Source organism: Cebidichthys violaceus, unplaced genomic scaffold (genome assembly GCF_023349555.1).
Source record: "Cebidichthys violaceus isolate CVI_PGR_0920_01 unplaced genomic scaffold, fCebVio1.0.p SCAF_7, whole genome shotgun sequence".
NCBI classification, from domain to species: domain Eukaryota; kingdom Metazoa; phylum Chordata; class Actinopteri; order Perciformes; family Stichaeidae; genus Cebidichthys; species Cebidichthys violaceus.
In genome coordinates, this window is record NW_027176927.1 from 13,892,986 (window position 1) to 13,917,739 (window position 24,754).

Genomic DNA, 24,754 nt, shown 5'->3' on the forward strand with positions numbered 1-24,754 from the left:
ACAAGAAAATAGCCTCAGAGAGTAACAATAAAGGATACACACGAGTATTACCTTACACCAGATGTCATCAAAGGATAGTGAAATTATCACTGTGAGTTGGAGGGATGAACAAATGCACTGCAGTTGTAACTGAGTGAAACTAACTCAGCTGTTTACCTTGACTGCCCATATTTGGGTCGGGTGGAGTGTCGCTCTCGCGGAGAGCCAGTCAGCGCTTGCTCACTGCTCCGAGTAGAGGAAGTGAGTCATACTGGCGGTAATGTTACGTCTCTGTTGCAGCAAGCATCGAGAGCTGAGCAGAGAACAAGGAAGCAACATGTGCTGACCATAATAACGCCAACACACCAGCACAGACAGCCACGAGACAAGAGACAAGGAGACGAGGACGCTTAACGACTGCAGAGTATTCTCAGACTGTGAACACTTATTATCGTGAGTATGTTTAATAACTTTTATGTTTATTGTTTAATTGGAAAACATAATTTGCTGTGATTGTAATTTATTTTAAAACGCATCATTTGTCGCTGTCGTGTTTGTTACATTGTTAACAAGAACTTCGACGTCAGTTATCATTTTAAGTCTTTCATGTTTCGCTCGGTGTATTTTTAATGATTCATTTTTGGTTTTACTCCTTATTACGGTTTTGTTCCCTACTTTTTTCTAAACTTTTTCTATCTAGGGTTATGATGTTCTTAACACTTCAAAGCAGGACTTTTTAAACCGATATGCTTCAATGCTATATTATCATATACATTTAGAGTAACTGGATAATGTAGACAACCTTCTCTACCGAAATTATATCCGTTGGCGTGTTTGTACTGATTTCCACTGGGGGGTTTCCGCGCTGTCAGAAACCCCAAATACATTATTTCCAGCATGTAGCAGGAAGTTTCCTTTTTCACAGCAGAAAGAAACCGAGAATACATTATCTGGCGTTTGATTTAGATTTTTCTCCTTTTTTCTGGATGCAATGGCCATCCATGAGCAGACACACACACGCACACATATACACAGTGTGTCCCCTCTTTGGATCACACAGAATTGTACTTTCACTGCTTTGTTTAGTCTCCTTTGTTTCACGTAGACGCAAGAACAAGTTTTCTTGTCACTCACAGTGAATACAGACGGAACAATGCTAAAAGGTGAAACATCTGCACCTGCGAGTGTCAATCATATTTTCAACAGGCTGTCAATGTGACAGGTAGGCTTAGTTCAAGAAACATCACCTATATGACGTTATGGTATGCTAAACACACACAGAGCACAGTAACAATGCTGTCGAGTGACAAAAGAAAGGCGCTCAATCTAAACGCACAGTTTGTATATTATCAGCAAGGGGCGATTATTTTTGTGTATCTTGGACCAAATCTATTGCATGCGAGGGTTCTACCACTTTATTCTCCTTATCCAATATGTATATATACGATGGTCAAAGGATAGAGGGTGTAGTGTAGAGTACATAATCTAAAGCCCCTTCAGTCTGATTTGTGATAATGGGCTTTACAAATAATATTGACTTGACTCATGCAAACGGGTCAAGTTGTTGTCTTCACACGTAAAATCCAAACCCTATCAGCAGAGTCTGTGATAGTGGCAGCAGGTCACTGCAGTAAACAGACACACAGCCGTCATGGCTGGGAACTTCTTCTTTTCTTTTTAGGGCATCACTGAACCTCTGATTACATCAAACAGTTGACACGCATAGGTGAAGTAATCAGAGAAGAAGACAAACACCATCAGCGAATGTTAGTATGTTCCTCTAGTATCTAGAAACACGCATTAATAATTTGGTGTGACGCAAGCGAGTTGAAAACATGACTCATTTTGGTTGTCTTTAATAGAACACAATATACTGAATCAGTTGTGAAATGAGGGATGTTGCAGGTTGTCAGTGAACACTCAAATATTTACTGTATTTGTTAGTCCTCTGTGGCAGTGGAGTATCTTTTTTTAAATTTTACTGTTTGGACAAAACAAGCTCCTTCGTTATTTTAAACTTCGGTTTAAGAAATTGTGTCATTTTCACTAGATAATAAGCAAGAAGAGCCATATTCAGCGCAAACGTTTTGATCTTGAGTGTCTTCTAAACCCTGAAACACTTTGAGACAACTACTCAGCACTCTGTCAGCCTTAACACCATATCTGTTTTAAATGCCTGTGGCCTCTTTAACGCGACATTCAAACAAACTACAACTACAACTACAAGGCTGCTTGGGCCAACAAGGCTAACATTTTTGAAAGTTGCAGCAGAAATCTGAAACTTGAAAACCTACCAGAAAAACCTGTGTTTGTGTGTCTGCAACAACAACAGCCTGAAGAATACATGCTATATGAACTTGTTTCCCTGGCAGACTAATAACTGTCTGGAACATCTATAACATTTCAGGATAATAGCAAAACATATTTGTTAGGGACTTAAAGTTACTACTACTTTTGTTTGTTGTGTCACAGGCTCATTACTACGCCTAAGTGGAGGCTGTGGATACTTTTACCAGGGCAAATAATAATTTTCGCTCACACCATATTATACAGGCTGAAGTGACAGTGGTGTGTTTCAAGCCACAATAACAAATTACTCTCTGCACCTCAAAGTTCAAGGCACGACTTTCTTGTCAGGGACATCAGCAGGATGTTACCACGCTGATCCGGTTCGGTTGCACAGTTTGAATTGCCTTGGCCTTTATAGAACACACTCTTCCCTCTGGTCAGGCTGACATTGGCACCCAACCCAAACAGACACGCTATCAGAGGATAAACAGCACCGTGAGCTCATTGGATTTGCATTAAAAGAAAATACTTAATGTTGACACGGCAGCGCTAGTTTGCATCTTGCTTGCATGTATACACAGTCGAGCCTCTTGTCAACACAGTCGTTTCCATAGCTGTAAAATGCCAGGCACTCTTTTACACCCACTTGTAAAAGAGTGCCCTGAAGGTAATAAAAATAGGCTCAGGGTCAACCACGCAGGAGAGCGCTGTTATCACTGCAACTGAAGTTCCTGCCCCCCCCCCCCCCCCCCCCTCCCCCGCCCACATATCATTGAAGGGAGGTCACAGTCTGTTACCAATAACTCAAATCACTACTTACTACAAAGCCACACACTCGTACACAGACACGTTTCTTGGCAACCTCATAATTTTTTTTAATCCTCTGTTCCTACAGTCACCATGAAAAGAGAGGTGGCGGCTGGAGTGAACTTCCTCAAAAGCCTTGCTGTAGCACGTGGCAAGCTCAGTGAAGCCAAAGCCGAACTGTTTGCAGAGAAGCTCCAGAAACTTTTATGCAACAAATATGATGACCACTGGTACCCTGACTGTCCCAGCAAAGGCCAGGCATATAGGTGATTACACAATTGTCACTAAATGTATATATTTTTTGTCTCTGCAAAGATAGCATTATGTTCTTATTATAAGCTGACAACACAGTATTACAGGGGAGGAGATCCACAAGAAAACACAGAATCTTTAATGTTGACTCCTTCACAGATGTATCCGGATAAACAATGGAGTACTCTGTGATGAAGTGATCCTGAAGGCATGTGAGGAGAGTGAGCTCACACCCAGTGAACTCTGCTTTCCGCTTGAGATCACTCTGTGGATCGACCCCCTGGAGGTGTGTGCAAGGTGAGTCACTGGCTGGCCTGCTGAGGCATAGAAAGACTGACTGACACACAGACACACTTAAACAACAAAGAGGCATTTCTCCTGATGAATCATCGTCATGATGCATAAAATGTGGCAAGTACAAATGTGTGTTTTTAAATAATCTACTCCCTCTTCACAGATCTGCAGAGAACGGCCAGCCATTCAAAGTAGCCTGTTTCGAAGAGGAAGGTGTTCAGGGAAAACAGGCGGACTCCTCGGTGGACTTGGTAAATTTGGACACATCCGATTACCACTCTGCTACCTCTTCGGATTGTAGTTCCACTGCGTCGAGTGACACAGAGGAGGAGGCAAAAGATGGCGAGATGGAGGGAGAGCAAAAAAAAGAAGGGAAGGAGGTCGTCAAGAAGGTTGCAGCAGAAGGCGACACCTACACGATAGCAATGGTTCCCAGGATTCGGAAGCGGCACGGGGAAGGACCAAATATGATTAAATACGTCAGAAATATGGTAAATTTGATCAGTTTTTGGGCCATCTGGTGGTATGTCACAATTAAGGGATAAGGCTGGTGATAATCTATATTTTTCTCACGGTCAAACGAAATCCCACAGAAATAAAAAATTCCAAAAAGATACAAAGCCGGATACAGTTTGTCTGTGCCATAGAGCTTCATTCTTTTAAACATGTTGTGCAATGAATTGTTTTATACACAACTACAGTGAATTGACAATCTTAGTACTGAATCATTCAACATATCCTTACACCATAAAAAGTTCTGAATTTATGCCTATTTTGTGTGTTAGTCGTAAGCTTATTACTACAGCTCATGTCGATGTGACAAAGTTTCAGTATTGAATGTTGTCGAAAGGAAAGGTCCACTGATTCCTCCCATATGGACAAAGTGTGTTTAACACGCATGCTGGAAACTCTCCACCATCCCTTCTAATCTCTTGTACTCCTTCCAATCCTTAGCTCCCTGCCAGCCTCCAGTACTTCTACCACCCGGCACCAGTTTGGCCTCAGTACAAGAAGGGCGCTCCAGTGTTTCTCAATGCAGTGTGCGCGCCTCCGCCGCCTCCACCTCCGCCCCACCAGGTATTTGGCTACTACATCTTGCCGCAGCCATCTCCTCAGTTCATTCTGCCTCAAGCCACCCTGCAGCCGTGGGGAGCTGTGAAGGGTTAGACCGTCCAGGAAGTGTGGGGTCCAACTGGATAGAGCATTACAAGCTCCTTTAACTGAAGTTAATTCTCTGAGTTTAGCTAACCGTGGGCCAAAAAAAATTACTTTTTAAAAACTGTATAGCTCGAAGTTATTTCTTGTACAACCTGTTATGATTCCTTTTCCCTTTTCACTTCTGGTGACTTGTAATTTATGGCTTGTACTCTGCACAGAGATGCCACTGAACTGAAATGTCTGCATTGCAAAAATTTCTTTTACGTACTATAAACGTTTAGAATGACTTTAATCTCTGGGTGCTTGGACTAACTCAGGACATCTCAGCAATATGCTTCACACCAAATAGTCGTCTTTTCAGGTGTTTTTTCTTTTATTATGTCATTTCTCTGACCAAATATGGTCCAAAGTGTGTTTGTCACATATAATCAATGTAAAATGTGATTCAGGGGTTTAATCTATTGTAGCAAGAGTGACTATATCTGTATTTTAAGAATAATATTTTTGCTAAACTGCTTGTAAATAATACAGAACTTGGATACCATAGACTGATGCACATTTTCTAATCTCACTGTCTTTTCGTTGTAATTTATTTGGCCACCAGTGGATGGCACTCAACCTATAGCTAACACATGAAATTGTATATTTTTGTACGAACAGTGGCTGCTGTATTTTACAAATCTAACCTCACAGAACCCAAACATGACTTTAAATAGCGTAAACGATCTCTGCTGTTAGTACAATGTATTTAAATGTCTCTGTTGTATGGTCTGCTTACTGCTGTGTTTTTAAAGTGTTTCTTTGCTATGGAGATCTGCTACAGCTATATAAATCCTGAATAGTTGTCCCCCACTGAGTAGTATATACTGTGATTTTCATCTTTAATTGTGTTGATGAATATTTATTTAATGCCCATGCAACCTTAAAACTCATCTGTGTTTGTAAGCATTGTTTTGCTTTAAACTTTTGCATTAGCCATTTACCTTCTTAATGCAGCATATTAAATCCACTCATACCTGAAATCATACATTGTGTTCTTTTGCTGATTTCTATGTACTCAACACATTTCAGTAGAGGTTTTGTTACTGTTTATATTGTTTTCTCTCATAGAAATAGCTTGACTTGGTCTAGAAAACACCTGTCAGCCTGAACACACTCCACTGAATGTCACTCAGTTGTACTGATCATCATTATCGTCAGCTTGACCTGCAAGATGCTGCAATGGAAGGACTCCTGTGCTGGATGCGTCATTAAGCCCAAGGTCATGGTGCTGTTCCTCCTTAAACGGGCCTAGTGAAGAGGGTGAGGGGCAAACTGTTTAAACAATGATGTTATAGATAATATAAGAGATATATGTATATGAAAAAGATAAAAATAGCTGGGCAACAAAATGACAGGAGAGTGAAGGCCAGGACGTTTACGAGTCATTGCCAGTAAACTTTGATGTTTCACACCAAGTCAAAGAATGAAGGTACTCAACCACAAGATGTCACTCTACAGCTGCTGGTGAACTCGTGCTCACCACTGTTACTGCGCGTTAACAACAAATATATATATATATAAACATATAAACATGTAAAATAAGGCTTCTTGCAGTTTTTATAGTCTAATTTTTGTTTAGAAAAAGAAAGACAAGATTGTGGTTTGTTCCGCAAAACCTAAAATGGGCTGCAGAACAGATTTCTTTCTTGTGACTTCTCTAAAAGGAGTTTTTTTAGGCTACTTTTCTGAGAGCATACACACGCACGCACGCACGCACGCACGCACACACACACCCAAATAATTCGTTTGAGTCAGACTGACGTACACTCTTAAAATGATAACGCATGCTAACAAGAGTATCCTTCATCGCTCACTCCAGTGTGCATCAGTGCGCGTAACCACGCCGCTCCGGTTGGTGTTGAGGTGAGGGTGTGTTAGAAGCTAAGTGTTTTGGTTAAACACGCTACTTCGATGAGCGACGAACGAGAGAAGGGCCCGGTACACAGTGCGCCCATCGGAATATGCCCTCCCCAACTCGGGAAGAAAGCAAAGGGGAGACCGGACAGGCACAGGACGGAGCAACGGATTGCGGCGACGGGGAGAAAGGGACAGGCGGCCGTCTCGTGTGCGCTCTGGAGATGGAGATGACAAACCGTAGCCTGCACGGCGACTCCAAAGTGAAATGTGTGAATTGCGATGGCTTGATCAACCGAAACGGCGGGGACTCGGCAGAAGTGTCCGTGCCGCTGTCACTCCCCGGGAAGCGGACAGCTCACATGGAGGGAGACGAACTCCACAGACTGCGAGACAGAAAGTTTTTATTAGAGGACAGAAAGCGCCTTTGCGCGTTATCTTTGGGGACTGCTCTGCTCGGGATACTGCTCATGATAATCCACTTCGAGATATGTCCCCACGTTTACAAACCGGTAGGTTTAAGAAATACACTAATGTCTTTTAAACATGTAAGAATTGACTGCATATTCAAATCAAATAATTAGATTAGAAATGTTTGAAATGTGACACTTTGGTTTTGTTGGCACTCGATCTTAAAACTACATCACTAAAGCATGTTAACCATCTCGGTTTCCACTGCAACACTCTCACAAATCAAATCTAAACTTCAGCTATATCGCACTTTTACACACAGAGAAGAGTTTAACTTAAAGCATCCACCTGCATCTTCAAAGTTAGAACAATAAATAACATCACCTAAATTTACTTTGTCTTGGCAGCTGGTCGAGACACCTCAGTGTTGGCTATTGAACGCATCATAAAATGATAACATAATGAACAAATGTATTAATGTCTTGCTTTTGTCAGCATCATGCAGTGGAACTTAAGTTGTTAATTAACAACCTGCCTGCTGCTGTTAGAACTGCCCAAACTAGTTTTTTCACTTAGAGTATTATAAAACTGATACAAACAAATTGATACAAACCATGTTATCTTTTATTCATGACATATTTCAGTAACTAAATTGATCATAACCTGTGCAGAAAAACACCACTACACAACTGGCTCTATTTGTTGTCATAACAACAGTCTTGATTAGCTCACAGCCCAAGCCTCATGCAGCACAACCTGCACCTGGGCTTTGAACCCCCTGACCTACTGATTAGTTAACCCATTTCCAGACACTCTATTTGGTAGCACAGCCTCATGCCATTAACACGCAGATCTCAGTGGATAACAATGCCAGGCCACACAATCAACAAATTATTAACTCTCCCTAACTTCCTACAGCGCACGCCAGTTCCACATGTGGAAAAAAGTTCTCATGCGGAGCAGCAAAAAAGACCACCTCCATTCTGTGAAGTCAGTGATTGATTACAGTGTCAGAGAGCCCCCACATTTCTAACTCACATCAGCTACAATCTTTTGAGAAACCTATGGAATCATGGAGAGCAGAAGCATGGTCGTAAAAATTAACGGTGTTGGCACAAATATGACATTACAATTCTAATGCGAACCAAGAACAGGTGTTGTCTGTCGACTCCTAACAACAGGCATCAGCTTCTGTGCCATGGAAAAGCTGATGCACTGGAAAAGTGGTCTTCGCCGCAGTTAAAGCATATTATTTTGGAGAGGCTGCATTGCTGATTTAGCCATAGCTTATATAACCATTTTCAGCATTTGTCTTTAAACTTCATGTGATGTACAAGTCATGCAGTGTGAGCTGTGACATCTTCCTCCGCTGTGGGCTGACATGACTTTTGGTCACATAGGGTTTGTCTAATCTACACAATACTGAGTGGCCGGTAGCACACACACAATGTATACTTCAGGGTATTTTGGATCTGCCTACTTAGACCTTAGAAGTTATATTTTAAGCTTACCTTTTCATGATTATGCATGAAAAACAGGGCTATTTATGGAATGTTTTTCCACATTTCACCTCTTCCCCTACAGCAAGATTGCTCACAGTACTTCAGGCTATCTTTCCACATCATTTAGTGTGTAATTAGAGTGTTTGCATGGCCAGTCTAAAAGTCTCTATGTCTTGAGTTGGGCTGTGCTAGAACCAGGAGTGTGCACAGGGTTGCAACCCTGTATGCTTTTTTCTGCAACTCTTTGATGACTTTCCTGGAATGACTTTACAACCCATTCAATATCCACATATTGAGGCTGAAAAATGGTGCATGATATCCAGTATTTAAAGCTTGGATAACTTTGGTGGGCTATTAACTTTGGTTCTCAGCCATGTGTAATTATATAACAACAGTTTTGTGGTCCAAAAAGTTAAGCATGTTTTGGCAAAACCAAGTTTGATCTCAATCATTTCAGATTTAATCAGGAATATCTGACATCTTAAATTGCTAAGAATTATTTTCATGCAATGATTTTCTCACATACAACACATTGTTTTATCAGCTCTCTTAGCACTGATACAATATTACAGCTTACGCAATCACAACAAACATTCATGATATCATCGTTGTAATACACTTAGATATGCTCTCTTAGCTGGAAAATTATTTTTAAATATCACAATGTTTGAAAAGTTTTACCTGTTCGGGTTGACTGGCAGCTCAACAGGTTTTTGTTTTGTATCAGTTGTTTGCATCATTTTCGGACTCACTTCCCTCTTTCAGCTATTTCATTCTCCGTTCAGCTACTTCACGCCTGCTTTCTCCTGTTATGATTTTAAAAGTTGATTGTTTTGCTGTTGGAAAGCAACATCGGACCAGAGCCAAGGGCGAATTTATAGTGCCGATGTATAATGGACAACGTTTTCCTTGCGTTTTAGCTACAACTCATTCCTTTTACCAGACAATCAATTGTTAAAAATTGGACTAAAGCCATACAATTACCTACAAATAATGCAGCAAACAAACCCCACAAAATATTTTCACAATTTTTTTTTTTATTTGACAGAAATCTTTTTTATGTTTAAAACAATAACCTCAAAAATATTATGATGCAAATTAAACTTTGGATCACAATAAAGTAAAAGCTATAACTGCAGGGCAACATACAGCCATGCAGTCCTCAGCAATAACATGAAGGTATTTCTAGTGTAAAATGACATAAGTTGACTTTTTTTCTCTGAAAGGATGATGCAATGTGATCCATGTGGAGTCAACCACACACTGAAACCTGGCTTACATATATGACCCACATGCAAAAAAGACAAAACTCACCCATGGACCAGTATGCTTCCCCGTATGCGACACGTCGCTACTCACCAGAAAACTGACACTGACCCGTAAGCAACAAGGTGAAACGCACCAAAAAACGTCTTTCTACATATAGACCAGCTATGGTACTTATATAACCAGCCAAAACTCGCCCAAAAGCTGTTGCCTGTTGAACTGAGCTGTGAACCAGATCTAGCCCACACGTGTATGTTCTCTGTGTTGTTACGCTGATCATCCTCAAAGACTAATAGGCCTTTATCACAGCAGACATTTTGACTTGTCACAGTAGTAAAAGCACAGGTGTTACTCATAACATTAACGATGACTCTGTGCTATTGAAGTGCTCCAATGAGAGTGGCATTGAGCCAGCATGCAGGATACCAGGATCCTACATGCTACACCGACATTTCGCTGACATCTTCTGATGCAGTGTTTGACTGGGTCACTCTTACTGTAATAATAACAAAAATGTCCATATGATGTCACCCTGCAGTGATCAGTCACCAGGTAGCTTCACACAGTGAGATCACCGTGTCCAGCTTTTGGTTGGTATTAACTAAACTTCCGAATGTTTTACCCGCTGTGATGTCTCCTTTCCCATGACTGTCCCACTATGCCAGTTTAATATTCTTGTAGGATATTATTTGTATCCTCAAGTTTCAGGATGTGTGTAGTTCCATGAGTGACCTACAGCACAAGAATCTACACGATTCCTAACAAAACCGCAACAACTAACAAACCAAATTAGAAAACGTAAGTCAGATGTATGTAGTATTTCTTTGGCAAGTATTTATTTGTTACAGTATATACAAACTAGACCACCTTATTTTGCACTGAATTCAGTGTTTTATCATGGTGGCTCGGTGTTTGTCCAAGACTATGAGAAACAATCTTTGTTAAGATTAACTCAGATTAGGTTCATCGCCCTGAAATGACTGCTTCCAGCATGAAAACGTTACAAAAACAATTTTACAAACTCAGCAAGAAACATGTTGTTGAACTCTTTGTTATGGAATGTGGTGAAATGTTGAGCTTTTGTGGGGTCTTCTAATTAGCCCTGGACGAAATACAGACGTGATGTGGATGCTACAAGAGAAACTGTGGAAAACGGCTTACCTTGCCAACGGACATCACACCATACCAACTACACGCTCAACTTTCCTCAAGTTTGAAAGTTTGTAATTATCTTTTTATCCGTAAACCACATTAAACTGCACTTTTTGTTAAAAACTTCCATTGATGTATCAGTTGCACAGAGATGCATGAATGAAGGGTAAAGGTGCTCTTTTACCTGCTAAGACAAAGGTGGTATAGCAGAAGCCATATGCTTGTCCTTCTTAATTCATCTGTGTCTGTTAGTTCCCTGGAATGAAAAGTATTTAATTACAAGCACTCTAGTTTCTGTAATTGAGTGGCTTTTTATACCTCTTTTGCAGTACATTACAGGATCAGTAATTTTACCTTTCATTTTTCGAACGTTTGTGAATTTCTAATGATACTCCAATTGGAAAGGCAAGGATCAGACAGAGTAGCCATCAGTTATGCTGTTATAACACAATCAGCAGTATATTCTAAATGTTGTTTTATGGAAAGGAAATCTCTGACAAAACCTTTATTACAAAGAAGAGATGGCTAGCACACCTTTAACAGCATTACTGATTGGAGAATCATTGTGAAAAGCACACTCAACTTAAAATGACGTATTGAAAAGTACATTTTTCATACCACATGCATGTAGTGAATATTTGATGTTTGATCCTCCCTAAGGGTCGTCTCTAATTATTATTTTCGTAATTATTGATCATTATGGATTGGTCAATTATTTTTAAAAATCATTGAAGACATATGAAATATCACAAAAAGCACGGCCAACAGACCAAAACCTGGGAGGGTTTAATTCACAGTGAAAAGCAGCAGTTGGTGATTGATTTTCTGTAACTAATCAATTCAGCACGACAATGTAGTTTTGATATGCCACAGATATTTGTACCAAGTCAGTCTGAAATAAAGGTACACATTAAAATCAGTTGATGAAAAATCACTTGTCCACTATACTGAAGTGACATGTGCTTAATGCTTGGTGCAGTTGGCAGCTCAGTTGTTCTTGGGTGAGAAGCTGGTGAGGGATCAAATCCAACTTACAGTCTAGCAACACCTATTGGTTGGTCTGCCCACACTGTCTTGGGTCATAGCCGTTCAAATTGTGAGAAAAAAAGAGCAAAACAATGATCTTCTCATCATGGCCTAGTGTGTATAATGTTATGACAGATATTTTCCCTTTAATTTTGTACATGTCTTACTGGAATATGTCTTACATCCTTAGTTGTTTTTTTGTACTTTAATGGACCAAATTTCTGGCTCACTAATTAACTATGTAATATGTAAGTACATAATGTACCTTTAAAGGATACTCCCCCAGGAACAAGCTTTTTTACTGGTCAAAGGGCACATTGAATTGCAGAGGCAATATGTCATACATTCTCTGTCTTTTTTAAACTTATATTTCAGTAATTTTCTTTAAATGTTAAATCAAACCTCTCCTTGTAAGATATGATAAGTGTCTCTTCTTGATTTGGATACTCTGTTGCTCTTTCCACCCCTGTCATCACGACAGTGAGCATTAGACACCGAGATTTTTAATAAAACCTTGATAATGGAGAACATAAATGGAAAGAAATCAAATCTTCTTGCCTTATCTCCCTTTCCGTCCCAGGGCTCAAACATGGCCTTATTCATCAACTGTTCCATCAGCCTGTCCACTGGGTGTCTCCTGATTCTCATCATACTTTTCCATCGTAAGGACATCAGGGTGAGTTTCCCTTTCCCCCTTTGTTTCCAACAGTTTGGACACCCTCATTGTGATGTTGCGTGTGCCCGAGTGAAAGCCTGACTGTTTGCATGCGAAGGTGCATTGTTGTTTCTTAAGGGCTTGCCATATTTTGTGCACCACTCTTTATACCAGCAAATATTTATTCCTAATTACTGGCTAGAACGACACTTTGTTCAAGATACCTGTGCATTTTAGAAGGAGTTCTCGGTCCACTGATGGTAGCCTCAACACTGATTATCTGTGTTATGTGCATAAAAAAAACTCCTGGATGAAAACCTCAGGCATGAACAATTTTGTAGCTGCGCTATTTTTCCAATCCACATGGCTCGCTGCCGTTGTGTTTGAATTCAGTATACATGAAGGGATTCGGTTGAAATTAAACAGTAAATAACCTTTCATTTTCCCTTGTGCACACTCACAGCATGCATATCCAATAAAGTGCAGTACAAACGAGTGCAGAACGGTTTTGGTTCAGGCTGCTGGGTTCATACTCTTACATACAGTGTCTTCAGTGTGGTTGCAAGTCATTTGTGTCTGATACAAGCGGGCTCCGTGCAAGTGCGCAGAGGAGATAAGGAAGGACAGGCTAAGGGTGGAGAGTAACACACAGACAGGGATCTGAATGTAGCTTCAATATCTTGGGCATCAGAGGGAACATACTAAGTCAAGCCAAAAACTTCAGGATGCTTCAAACCAGTGGAGCAATGAAAGGAGAAAGTGGACCTTCAGTCTACTCTCTTGAATAAAATGAGGCCCGATAAAGATATATCTTGAGTGGTTACCTATCTTTGGAGGCTTAAAAGACATTTCCCTTATCACAGACCTTTACAAACATGATGTACTGTAGAGAACTGCATATTTGCATTTTGTTTATCTTATCTTTGTTTTAAGCTTGAGATGCAAAACACATAATGTCATCAACTAGTGTTGTAGGAAAATAAGAGGTGAAACTGGAGCCAGTGACAGAATATCAAGTGTTTTGTACTCAAGTTTTAAGGAGAAAATTAGATGATTTCCACACACTAACATAAAGATGTGATTGTATTTGCACTGGTGTCCATCAGCACTTATCATTTTCTTCCCTCACTCTCTGTCTCTATACTGTCCTCCTACATCTTTCAGCTGTTTGTCATTGACCACAAACAGGTGGACTGGCGTATTGCCATGAGCAGCCACAGGGTTCTTGTGATCACTCTGGAGCTGCTGGTCTGTGTCATCCATCCTGTTGGCACATACTGGGAGGTGGGCCTGCATGCCAACTCCTCTTCCTCAGCTCCGCTCTGTATTTCCAAACACCACGGCAAGGCCCTGATGGACATCGAGCTGCTGTTATCTGTGCTGATGTTCCTTCGCTTGTACTTGGTGCACAGAGCCATCCTGCTGCACAGCAAAGTGCTGCTGAGCGCCTCCTACAGGAGCATCGGCTCGCTCAACAACATAAACTTCACCTTCCGCTTTGTACTCAAGATACTGATGAACAAATACCCGGCGCGCACACTGCTGGTCTTCATCCTCTTCTTCTGGCTTACTGCGTCCTGGATGCTTACTTTGTGTGAGAGGTAGGGAAGAGAGATGTGTATGTGTCAAGTTACAAGTCAGACTACCAGCAAGAAACTGGCGTGACGTATGTTCGCTGTGCATACTAAACAATATAGTGATTACTTAGGTTTGCAAAAAGGAGACACAAAAGCAGTTGCACCAACCCTGAAGGTTATATTATGCGATACATCAAAAATATGGGAAATATGGGAAAGCCTTCGATGAATAATGTATCCTGAAATATGCTTTAATTCACAAATTGATATGACTTGCAGCAGTTAAGTAAAAAAGAAAAGAAAAACGACACTCAAGAGAGTCAGATTTGTGACCACCTAACTGCAAAACAAGTTTTTATTTCTATTTTAATGGAAGACTTTGGACAATAGATTTAAGTTATTGGAGGCTTTTGAGCTAAATGTAGCTTTTCAAATCTTGGTTTCTGAAAGAATTGACAAAAATGTTTCTGAATGTTTTTTCTCATATTATACAGGAAACAATGATTTACAAAGTAAACCGTACCTGCGCCAGTGAATACTGTGTTATGATGTATTTCACTAATGCTTTCTAGTATGAAAGCAAAACTTTTTGTTCTTTCTATCATACACACACACACACACACACACACACACACACACACACACACACACACACACACACACACACACTACAGCTCTATGTAGTTTCACCACATCTCTAATCTTTGTACATTAAAATAGCTACATGTTTGGCAGGTTAACATTGCTGCTCAAAACTTGATGGTCAATTTGACTCCAAAAACTGATTTGATAGTCATCAAATTCTATGTCGTTACTCAAAACAAATTGCTTCTTCGCGCGAGCCAACTAAACGTCAAGTTTACCCTGTTTGACTGTTTGAACAGTGTGAGGTCATTTGTTCATTTGAACCTTAATGGGAGGTTTCGTCCTCACATATCTCAGTCTTGTATGTTTTGATTTGTCAAAAGCAATAAAAGAGCTTATGATCGATAGCTGATAAGACCACCAAACCTTTTATCACTGAACTGTTTCGCCAGTCATATTGATGAACAGATGAACATTCACACTCTGTATGACTTCTTTGTGTGGTTTCTGCAAAGTCTACGTTGGACTTGTGCTTTGTAATGATTTACATGTTTACACTGGTAGTCACTTCTTGACTTCCTGTAAAGCATCCACACTGATAACACAGTTTGATTAACAGACCACACCTTTATCAAACTCAGAAGACACATCATGTTCAGGAAATGTTTAATTTATTGCTGTATCTAAGACAGGAAGTTATATGCAACTGTAATCATAAGGTTTCTGGAAAAGACGATGTAATTTATACAAATTGTGAAGAAATGGATCATTGGGAACAGGAATGAATCAATTTGTACACTTCCAATTACTTTATTCTAATTTATTACTAGTGTTACCTAATGAGTCTTTAAGCAAGTGCACAGTAGGACAGCAATGGGCAAGCATTCAACATATTGACAGGATATCACAATATAGACAATGAAATTGTATACATTTATCTGCCTTCAGGATTTTTGTCATACTTTTTGTTGTAGTTATCACTTTGATATTTTTAGTAATATTAGGCCATTGTGGGAAATGTTGTCCTGCAACGAGCAGCACTGTTTCATGCCAAAACTAGATTTTTATAGGATATTTGCATCAATAATGAGGTATTTCGATTTTTCAGGAATTTAACTTACTATTTTCATCTGGTTATTTTGTCCATAAACTATTTCTTAAAAGATACCAAGACATATACACTATTGTTAATGCAATTTACGATTTTAAACTGTATACCGTGATAGAATATCTTATTTGTGTCACCCATTCCTATATATGGAGAATAAGGTTTCCATATAAGATTAATAGAAGTATTTAAATAATTTGGTTTAAATAGAGCAGTCCTTTCACAGTAATACATCTGTAAATCAACAATTGTTTATAAAGTCAACACTACTAACTAAACTTAAATAACTGTCTCACAATTGTGTCTCTATTTTCTCTATAAAACATACTGAATTACATTTTTAGGGAAACTTCCAAGGAAATTATTAGGAAAAATGTTACTGGCATCAGATTAAAGATGGTTATGTTTAAGTAAAACATGGTTATGTAGAAAGTTATTGTGAATGTTTAGATTAACCATGGTTGAGCTTACGTAAAAGTTAACTATGGCTAGATTTATAGGTTTAAAATGTGGCTGGGACCTTGCCTTTAACTACAGTCCATAAGAATACACAACAGGTTCCTGCTTTCTCCTCCGTCATGCAGGCAGACCGAAGCAACGACAGGCGACATGGACACGGCTATGTGGCTCATAGCCATCACCTTCCTCACTGTGGGCTACGGTGATGTGGCGCCCAACACAAGCTGCGGCAAAGCGGTGTGTCTCTTCACTGGAGTCATGGTAAATATTGCAAGCGCTAGAACAAATTGTGCATATTGAGGGGTATCGACACCTGTTGAGTCGTTTCAAGCGCTTGCTTTGGCTTTGTTGACCTCTTATCAGAAAAAAGACTTGGCCAGAACAGCAGTAGTGGTTTCTACACAAAAGACATTTAATGCTCAGTTCAATAAACACAATGTCTTATCTTTGTTTCACTTCCCCCCCTTCTTCTTTGCATGGATTATCAGCTTGGTAAGGCACAAAACAAGATGTTCTCTTGCTGTCCTTCTCATTTTCACTTAATTTTGTTCCGTTGTGTTGTTTCTACAGAGGTCTGTTGCTCCCTTACTTTTACTTTTATTCAGTTTCTGCTCTGTTCCCTTCTGTTCTATTTGGTTTCATTTGAGTCTCTCTATTAAGTTCTATTTGTTCTGATTTTCTCCATTTAATTTAATTTTGTTCCATTCTGTTCTGTTCCATTCCTCCCCAATATAACATGTTCTGTTTTGTTCTGTTTTATTGCCTTCTGTTCCGTTCCATATTGTTCTGCTCTATTCTGTTCCATATCATCCTCTCTGGTTTGTTTCATTCCCTTCCATTTCTGCTCTGTTCCATTGCAGCAGCTCTTCCATCATTTTCCTATTCAGTTTCCCCAGTTCATATTCAGTCAGTTCAGCTAGTTCACTTCTCTCCTGCGCCTTTTGTGTTCTATCCCAGCCTATATAGTTATCTTGAATACTTATGAATTGAATGCCCAGCTGCACACCCTAGCGGTGCTGACAGACCTGCACGCCTCCATTCCCTTGTGTGTGTGATTTAGCTCACAGCTGTAAATGAATGGCTGGTGCTTCTGCATGACCTTGTTGGTACCAGGCACTCACACAAAAAGACTGAGGGGGGAAGCTGTCAGCATGCAGTCCACATAAAACATCTGCATGAAGCATGATGTCATTGTTTTGGTGCACCCAGTGACTCCTCTCTTTTGTCATACCTTGAAAATAAAAGAAACAAATTAAAATATCCCAGAGAGAAAGAATAGAACGCATCACATGAGTTCCAAATAGTAGGAGCAAATAAAAGCAAAAAAAACAACATGAAAGTGCATTTTGTTTTAAATTACAGCAATATAATGTGTTTTAATAAGCATGCAAAGGATTGGCAAGGAGAAGAATAAAAAGAAAAGGTGGAAGGGAGGGTCCGAGATAGAACAGGAGGGTTGACTGTAAAGTAAAATAAACAATTAGTCACTGAGAGTGAGGAGTGGCTGTGTTTGAATAGGGAATAGATTATGGGTCGCTGCCTCACCTCTGCTGCGTTAAATTGTGGTATAAGCAGGCCGCGGTTCTGGATGTGGGCACGAGTCCGCTTCAGACACTTCTGTGACAGAGTGGAAAACAATCTTTTACCTCTCTCACATTCTCCATCTCCCTTGTTTTTATAAGCTTCCATCCTTATAAGGGGAAACTTTCCACCATATCCATTTTTAGGTGGTTTATTGACTTTGGAACCACTAACAACAGGAGGGTGTGCCAACCTGTGCCTGTGATTTGGAAAAAAATAAATGTCCTACTCTCATCAGGGCAGTTATAGGAGCCAGTCACTGGGATCTCACACCTGTAATATGGCTGAATGCCTCTATGGTCAGCACTTCTGCTTGACTTCAGCAATAACTCAATTTGCAGCTGTGTTTCAGGGGTTGACAACGCTGTTTGCATCCCATCACTGTGTGTTGATGGATCCAAGGAAAGAGTTTATACCTCCTAGGTTTCACAGATGGTGTAATTACAGATATTTTGTGGATATTGGAGGGAAAGATAAATATATATCTTCTAAAACTGTCTTTTCTTATGCTCATGCTTGATCTTGCTCTCTCTCTCTCTCTCTCTCTCTCTCTCTCTCTCTCTCTCTCTCTCTCTCTAATGCAAGCTGAAAAGAGGAAAACAGGTAAAGATGTTTTATGATTATCAGTGGTGGACATGAAATCAGCGTGGTGATTTGTCTGTGTTTCCTTTCAAGTGTCTGTTTGTGTGACTATGATGTGATTTGGTCGGCGGCCTTTTTGAATATAACCATCATTCTGTAGTTCTCTGTCCAGCAATAGCACACAGCTATTCTCAGAGGAAACCAGCACTATAGCAGTGCCACACAGGCCTGTGTTTAACCATTGAACTCTCTGTGTAAATATAACTTTGATTTATCGGACAAAACCATATGAGGTATGAAGATCAACATTTGGATTTCTGAAGAAGTGCTTTCCCAGGAGAAGAATGGTGGAGCAAAACACACAAGACTGTGAACGTTTTTCTTGAGTTCTACCTTGTTGATGTCACTACAGTATACAGGATCAATCTCAAATGCTTACATGATCATTGACAAACCATGCCGATGTCCGTGTGTGTGTGTGTGTGTGTGTGTGTGTGTGTTGGGTTCTAGGGTGTAGCCTGCACTGCCATGCTGGTGGCAGTCGTTACCAAGATGCTGGCGTTGAACAAAGGAGAGAAACATGTGCACTTCTTCATGCTGGACATCCAGATCTCTAAAAGGGTAAGAGCAAAAAGTGAAGTTACTTAGCAAAAGGATTATAATGTTGAAGTTTATATTATGAAAACACTGCAATACATCTATAAGAATAACATGGCAACTCACCGATTTCTGATTCATTCTCTGCAGCAGTTTCTTGATCAGAAGTGTAACTTTTGGATGTACACACATGGCCATTTTCACAAGGAATTTTGCTGTCTCTTATCCACTGACAGGCTTCATCTGACAAGTATTACTTCAAAGACGATACCAGTATTTTATTGCATGTTTCAGCCCATTTACTACAAATCATGCATACTTTATGTTACTGCAAACTCTGTTTCAAAACCAGCTGAAATGTTGTAGATTTTGGAATGTACCTTCTCATTATTTTTTTATATGAAAACCAGCTTGCAGAAACTTGGAACTTGTTTTAGTTAGGTAATCTATCTCAATGAACAGCACGTCTGTGTTTATTGTTGTCAAAGTCACTGGAACAATGTGTGGTAATGCAGCTGAGGAAGTGCAGAATGATTAGAAAAGTCTGTTCTGCAGTGCCAGACGACAATAACATAACTCAATCAAAAAAAAGTTAAACACTTTGGTATGGTTTGGACAGTTATGTAAAATATGTTATCTGTAATAAAAGAGCCAAAAACATGTAAAACCACCATACCGTAAAGTAGAATTCAACAATATATGAAATAGAGTCTTTACATACAAATATTAACACATAACTATAACAGCTTAATACAGGACAGATGACTCTTAACCTGGAAAATCAACGTAGGTGTAGCAAAATGTGACAATATAAACCCTAATGACATCACTAGGAACATCGTACCAACTTTGACAACGACAAACAGATCTAAATCAAAATGTCCAAAAGTGTATTTTTTTATCGTTGAAGGTTCCCTACAGGAGCTGTACAACCTGAAAACAGTGGCTGTTATTTTTGTGATAATATTTATCAAATAATTGAATAAACTTTCCTATACAATCATTTAGTAAACAGTTAACTACCCTCCCTTCCAACCAATGTTACTGCCCCATAGCAAGACAAATAAGAACGACAAAGCGGATGGAGCAGTCAGGATGGATGCGTCACTACCTTTTTGTGTGGCATGTGTGTTTTGGTTTTTGAGTCTTATTAAAATAATAGTTTTTCCTTCAATAACAGACACCAGAGGACAGAATAGTGTGGGAAAGGAGGAGGGAGAAGCCAACCTCTTTATAGCATTTTCAAGGTGTCAAACAGAGGAAATCATCTGATCTCTGTCAGGAAAGAAACTTGTGTCAGTTCAGGACGGTTCAGCGATGGGCAGGAAACTGGTTGAGCTTACGTACGTGTGTGTGAGTGTGTGTGGAAGTGGCTTCCAGAGGACTTTGTTTGTAGGCTTGGACAGGATTCAAGTGTTTGCTTAGTGATGGGAAGAAAGAGGTGTCTGATAAAAAAACACTTGTAAGGAAACATGAAGCCAGAAAAGTGTCTCAGGACTATACATAAACATGTAATGATGGATAGAGATCCTAGTATATTAGTGTCAGTTTGTGTTACAGCCTCTCGCTAGCAGTGTAAAGCAGTGTCTGACTGCGGTAGGTGCACTGCTTTGGAGGATACAACCATTTCCTTTCTCCCGGTGGCTGCATCCTGTCACTTGCTGCATCTTTATGCCTTGCTTGTGATTGCTCTAGTCCGTGTGTGTGTGTGTGTGTGTGTCTGTGTGTGTTTTTGTGCATCCTTCTGAGCTATCTGGTGCAGTCCAGATTTACACCGATGGGAACAAGGGAAGACATCTGGATGCAGACACTGACAGCCTCTATTAATAACCCTCACAACAGGGCCAGAGTGACATCATCACAGGGCACTTACAGTGATTTGTGCAGGAAGCCAAAGAGACATGAATAGAATCAAAGAGAAAGGTGCAAAGGTGATACCAGAGAACTTGTATCCCTCACTTATAGTCTGTGTGGCCTGTTCAAATTCTTGTATATGAGCATCTATGTAAGACTTCTACTTTTATCTGAAATAAGCATCACATAGATAAATAGATCTGGATTTAATCAGCTGCCTTAGATGAGTCACACTTTTACTTCCGATGCAAAAATGATTAACATTTTCTGTCTAAGAAACATGATAAGCGCTGTGTTACCCATCAAGCTTACATGTTTGATTGACTTTATCTTGATGGTCTTATCATGGTCGTAACTGCTCCTGCAACCTCCGCGGTTTGATCGGTTGATTTTAATGTGTCTGTCTCTTCACCAGATCCGGCACGCTGCTGCTAATGTGCTTAGGGAATGCTGGCTTCTGCACCGCACAAACCTGACAAAGGGCAACCGCGGTGAGCACCGAAGACACCAGAGATGCCTTCTGGAAGCCATAAGAGTGTGAGTTACTGTGTCACAAAATGGTGGCATCAGGCAGGATGTCAGTGTGTGTGTGTGTGTGTGTGTGTGTGTGTGTGTGTCTGGGCGAGGGATGTACGTTGGTTGTGGGTTGCGTGCCTTCCATGTGTAATTTACAGGTCATTAACTTAGTGCCAACATGCTTAACCACAGAGTCACCATTTTTAATGGCTAATTCAGATTACCAATTAGATTTGTTGGCCTATTTTCTGTGGGCGAGGAATGTGTGAACAAGGGTCCACCCTTTTGTTCCACCGAATTCAAGGCAAAGATCTTAGACATACTGGCAAACAACTAATTAAAGCCCACTGGAGCCATCTTCTTTTTGCACGTATTTTTCCATTTGAGTTGTGTCTCTTTGTTATTGAGCCCAAGCTTCTAAGAACAAGTGGATTGCACAAGACAGGAAGTCCAGACGTGTGACTGTATGCTTCATTATCCTGACAAAAGGATAATGTGTGTGAGTGTGTGTTAGACTGGGTGGAGGGGTTGCACTTCCTGCTTTAAACCAGGGAGAGCCACTATAAATAAATACACCGTGGAAAGTTCGAGCAGGAGGCACCTCCACCCGATAGGATTAAGAAGATCATGAGACCATCGCTCTAATGTCTCCAGAGACCGGCTGAAATATTGGCTTCCATATTTCATTTTTTGGTGGTTTCATCCATCCCAGATACACCAGATACTACATTTAGCCCTTTTCTACCTTTATATGTCAAAAACCTTCCAGCAATGTTTTATAGCTATCTAACAAACACAGCGTGCTTCTGCATGTTGAGTAGTGGAATACTCAGCATATTCCTCCACAAATCAGAGTTTCTGTATTGTGCCAGAATGACAAAAATAGGACGCTCCATTTGCAGATGTGCGTTTCAGAATTCATTGGAGCATTTAAAGAGGCAATGCTTGAGATTTCAGTCTTGGTTGTTTTGGAATTTTTATTTGAGGGAAAACAAAGAAATTGTGCTTTGAGTTTTGGAGCGTTGTGCTGCATTTGAAATTAGATACTAACATGCAATTTCTCAGAATTGAAACTTGTTTGTATAGTGACATTTTTGGTTTGTATACAATGGAGAAAAACTGTAACACCTCAATTCTTACCAGGAATGTTGCCACAGAAACCCATTTTGTAAAACTGCAAATATATAGATATTGCAATACTTTCATCAGTGGGCCAGAGGCTCCATCACCTTTGTGTTACCTCTTTCTACGATTGATAGTGACTTAACAAATTATTATTACAATGAAAATCTTCGAGAATGCATCTTGACACCCTGAATACTACACAGTAGTGTCTTACTGTTCTTTTAAAAAAACTTAAACTGGTAAAAGGTCTTGCACTAGAACATGACATTTCTTTGAACAGAACCCTTTTCGGTGACTCAGTGTAACATTTGGAATAATACAAATGTTTAAAATACATGAATGAGATCTATCAAAGCTTCTTTTCTTTTTTGCACAGATTTCGGCATTTGCGCCTCAAACAAAAAAAGCTGAGAGATTACGTCAGTGAGATGGTGGACCTCCCTAAGGTAAATGACAGCTGTCACTGGAATGTTTCACTGGAAAGACTAGACTAAAACCACTCACTACTTACATAGACTATTAAGCAGTATTTTACAACCTGCTCGTTATTGCTAGGTGTTCAGACACATAAAATGCTTGATAAAAATCTCCATAAAATGTCTCAGGAGTCATTTGTGTCAGGAATTCACAGGCCCAGAAAAGTTTTCCATGTGGTAAAAACCCAAGATATAAAGACGTTACCCAGTGAGAGGCACTAATGTGTAATTTGTGCACTTTAAAATGCATTTTCCTAATTGATTTATAGTCTAAACAAACCTAGTTTTTCCAGACTGCAAGTGTTGCCCTTTGGTAAGATGTCAAACCACTGCAATCAGTTAGTTACAGTCTGTGAATGCTGCACACTCTTACTGACTGAATGCAGCTGAGCCACAGCCAATGAGAGCGCAGAGGACTAAAAAAGAAACCAGATTTGTTGCTGTTGGCTTCTTTTTTGAAAGTAGGTTGCAAAAGGGCCTGCTAAATGTAGTGACACAGTTTCTAAGTTGGCAACACTGGGTTGGTTTCGAGTCAGCCAGTTCGAGAGAGACTCTCCAACGCTTCCATATAAATCTGCAAGATAGATGTAAAATGAGTCTGCACCAAATAAAGTGATATTGAACTTGCTGCAGTTTTGAGCCCAGTGTTTTCACCTTGTAAATACAAAAACGTTTGCATTTGCGTTGTGTGGATGATGTCAACAGATGCAGATGATCATGTGCGACCTCAGTGCCAATTGGAACAACTCCTATCGGGAGCTGGAGCAGCGTATCCTCTCCATGGAGCAGAAGCTGGACGAGCTGAGTCGCTGCTTCCAACAAACCTCTGAGCTACTGTCTCAGGTCCTACGTCACCGCAGCCCAGAGATCAGGTACAAGCAGCGCTTAAGGCTTCTAGCGACGCTGCACAGATCTGCTATCGACACAGTGCAGGATATGGTATCCAAGCTGAGTCGTGAATAACGTTTTTTTGTTGTGGATTATTTTCGCAGGTGACATGGCTACATACATTTGTTACTGAGACAGATAATTGTCTTCAGTGTTTTCATCTACAGTATCCATGAGAGGGAGACAGTAAATCCTACCCGGAGCTGCTCTCGACTCCTAACATGCGGAACCACTTGAAGGACTGGCATACCTGCTACAGATCTCATCTTCTGGACCAGTGACCTGCACAATGACTCGAACAATATACGGATAAAATAAGACTTCCACTCCTTGTGTGAGAATCACACAGGACATTTCGAGAAATCTCAAACAAACAAGGAGCGTGGAGAGCCTTGTAATCCACGTTGTCAAAGGCTCCAGGGTATAGATTGAACCCTAACCCTATTTGTAAAGTTTCATTGATGGACTCTATCACTGCCTTATTCCTGTGGAATAAGATACATATTCTTAGATGTTAATTTTATTTGATATTTCTTGCAGAGTGTTAAACAGTCTCATTAAAAGAAAACTCTCATCCTCTTTTCCGTTAGCAGACAGTTTAATGGTTACTAAGTTGATAATTGTTCGCAACCAGGCTTATTGAATATAATGCAACCTCTGACAATTCCTTCCTCTAACCCATCCATAGAATTGTGAATGCAACGATGTGTTTTGATGCT

The 24,754-nt window shown here is 40.1% G+C and overlaps 2 protein-coding genes across 2 annotated transcripts in view; both read left to right on the top strand.

Moving 5' to 3' along the window:
• si:dkey-79d12.5 (maternal B9.15 protein) overlaps positions 1–5,804 on the top strand; it is an 11,704-nt gene extending 5,900 nt beyond the window's left edge. Inside the window, exons 2-6 of the mRNA XM_068736548.1 lie at positions 280–432; positions 3,164–3,341; positions 3,487–3,624; positions 3,785–4,112; positions 4,576–5,804. Coding sequence (XP_068592649.1) covers positions 3,169–3,341; positions 3,487–3,624; positions 3,785–4,112; positions 4,576–4,788 — 852 coding nt within the window. The 5' untranslated portion in view covers positions 280–432; positions 3,164–3,168 and the 3' untranslated portion in view covers positions 4,789–5,804. The remainder of the gene's footprint in view (positions 1–279; positions 433–3,163; positions 3,342–3,486; positions 3,625–3,784; positions 4,113–4,575) is intronic.
• An 857-nt stretch (positions 5,805–6,661) lies between these two features.
• On the top strand, positions 6,662–24,742 carry kcnn4 (potassium intermediate/small conductance calcium-activated channel, subfamily N, member 4). The gene is made up of 9 exons (XM_068736530.1): positions 6,662–7,187; positions 12,613–12,708; positions 13,852–14,288; positions 16,542–16,677; positions 19,090–19,200; positions 21,446–21,567; positions 23,048–23,117; positions 23,853–24,019; positions 24,140–24,742. Exons 1-9 carry the CDS (start codon positions 6,783–6,785, stop codon positions 24,141–24,143), a joined length of 1,548 nt encoding a protein of 515 aa, XP_068592631.1. The 5' UTR covers positions 6,662–6,782; the 3' UTR covers positions 24,144–24,742.
• Positions 24,743–24,754: the final 12 nt, after the last annotated feature.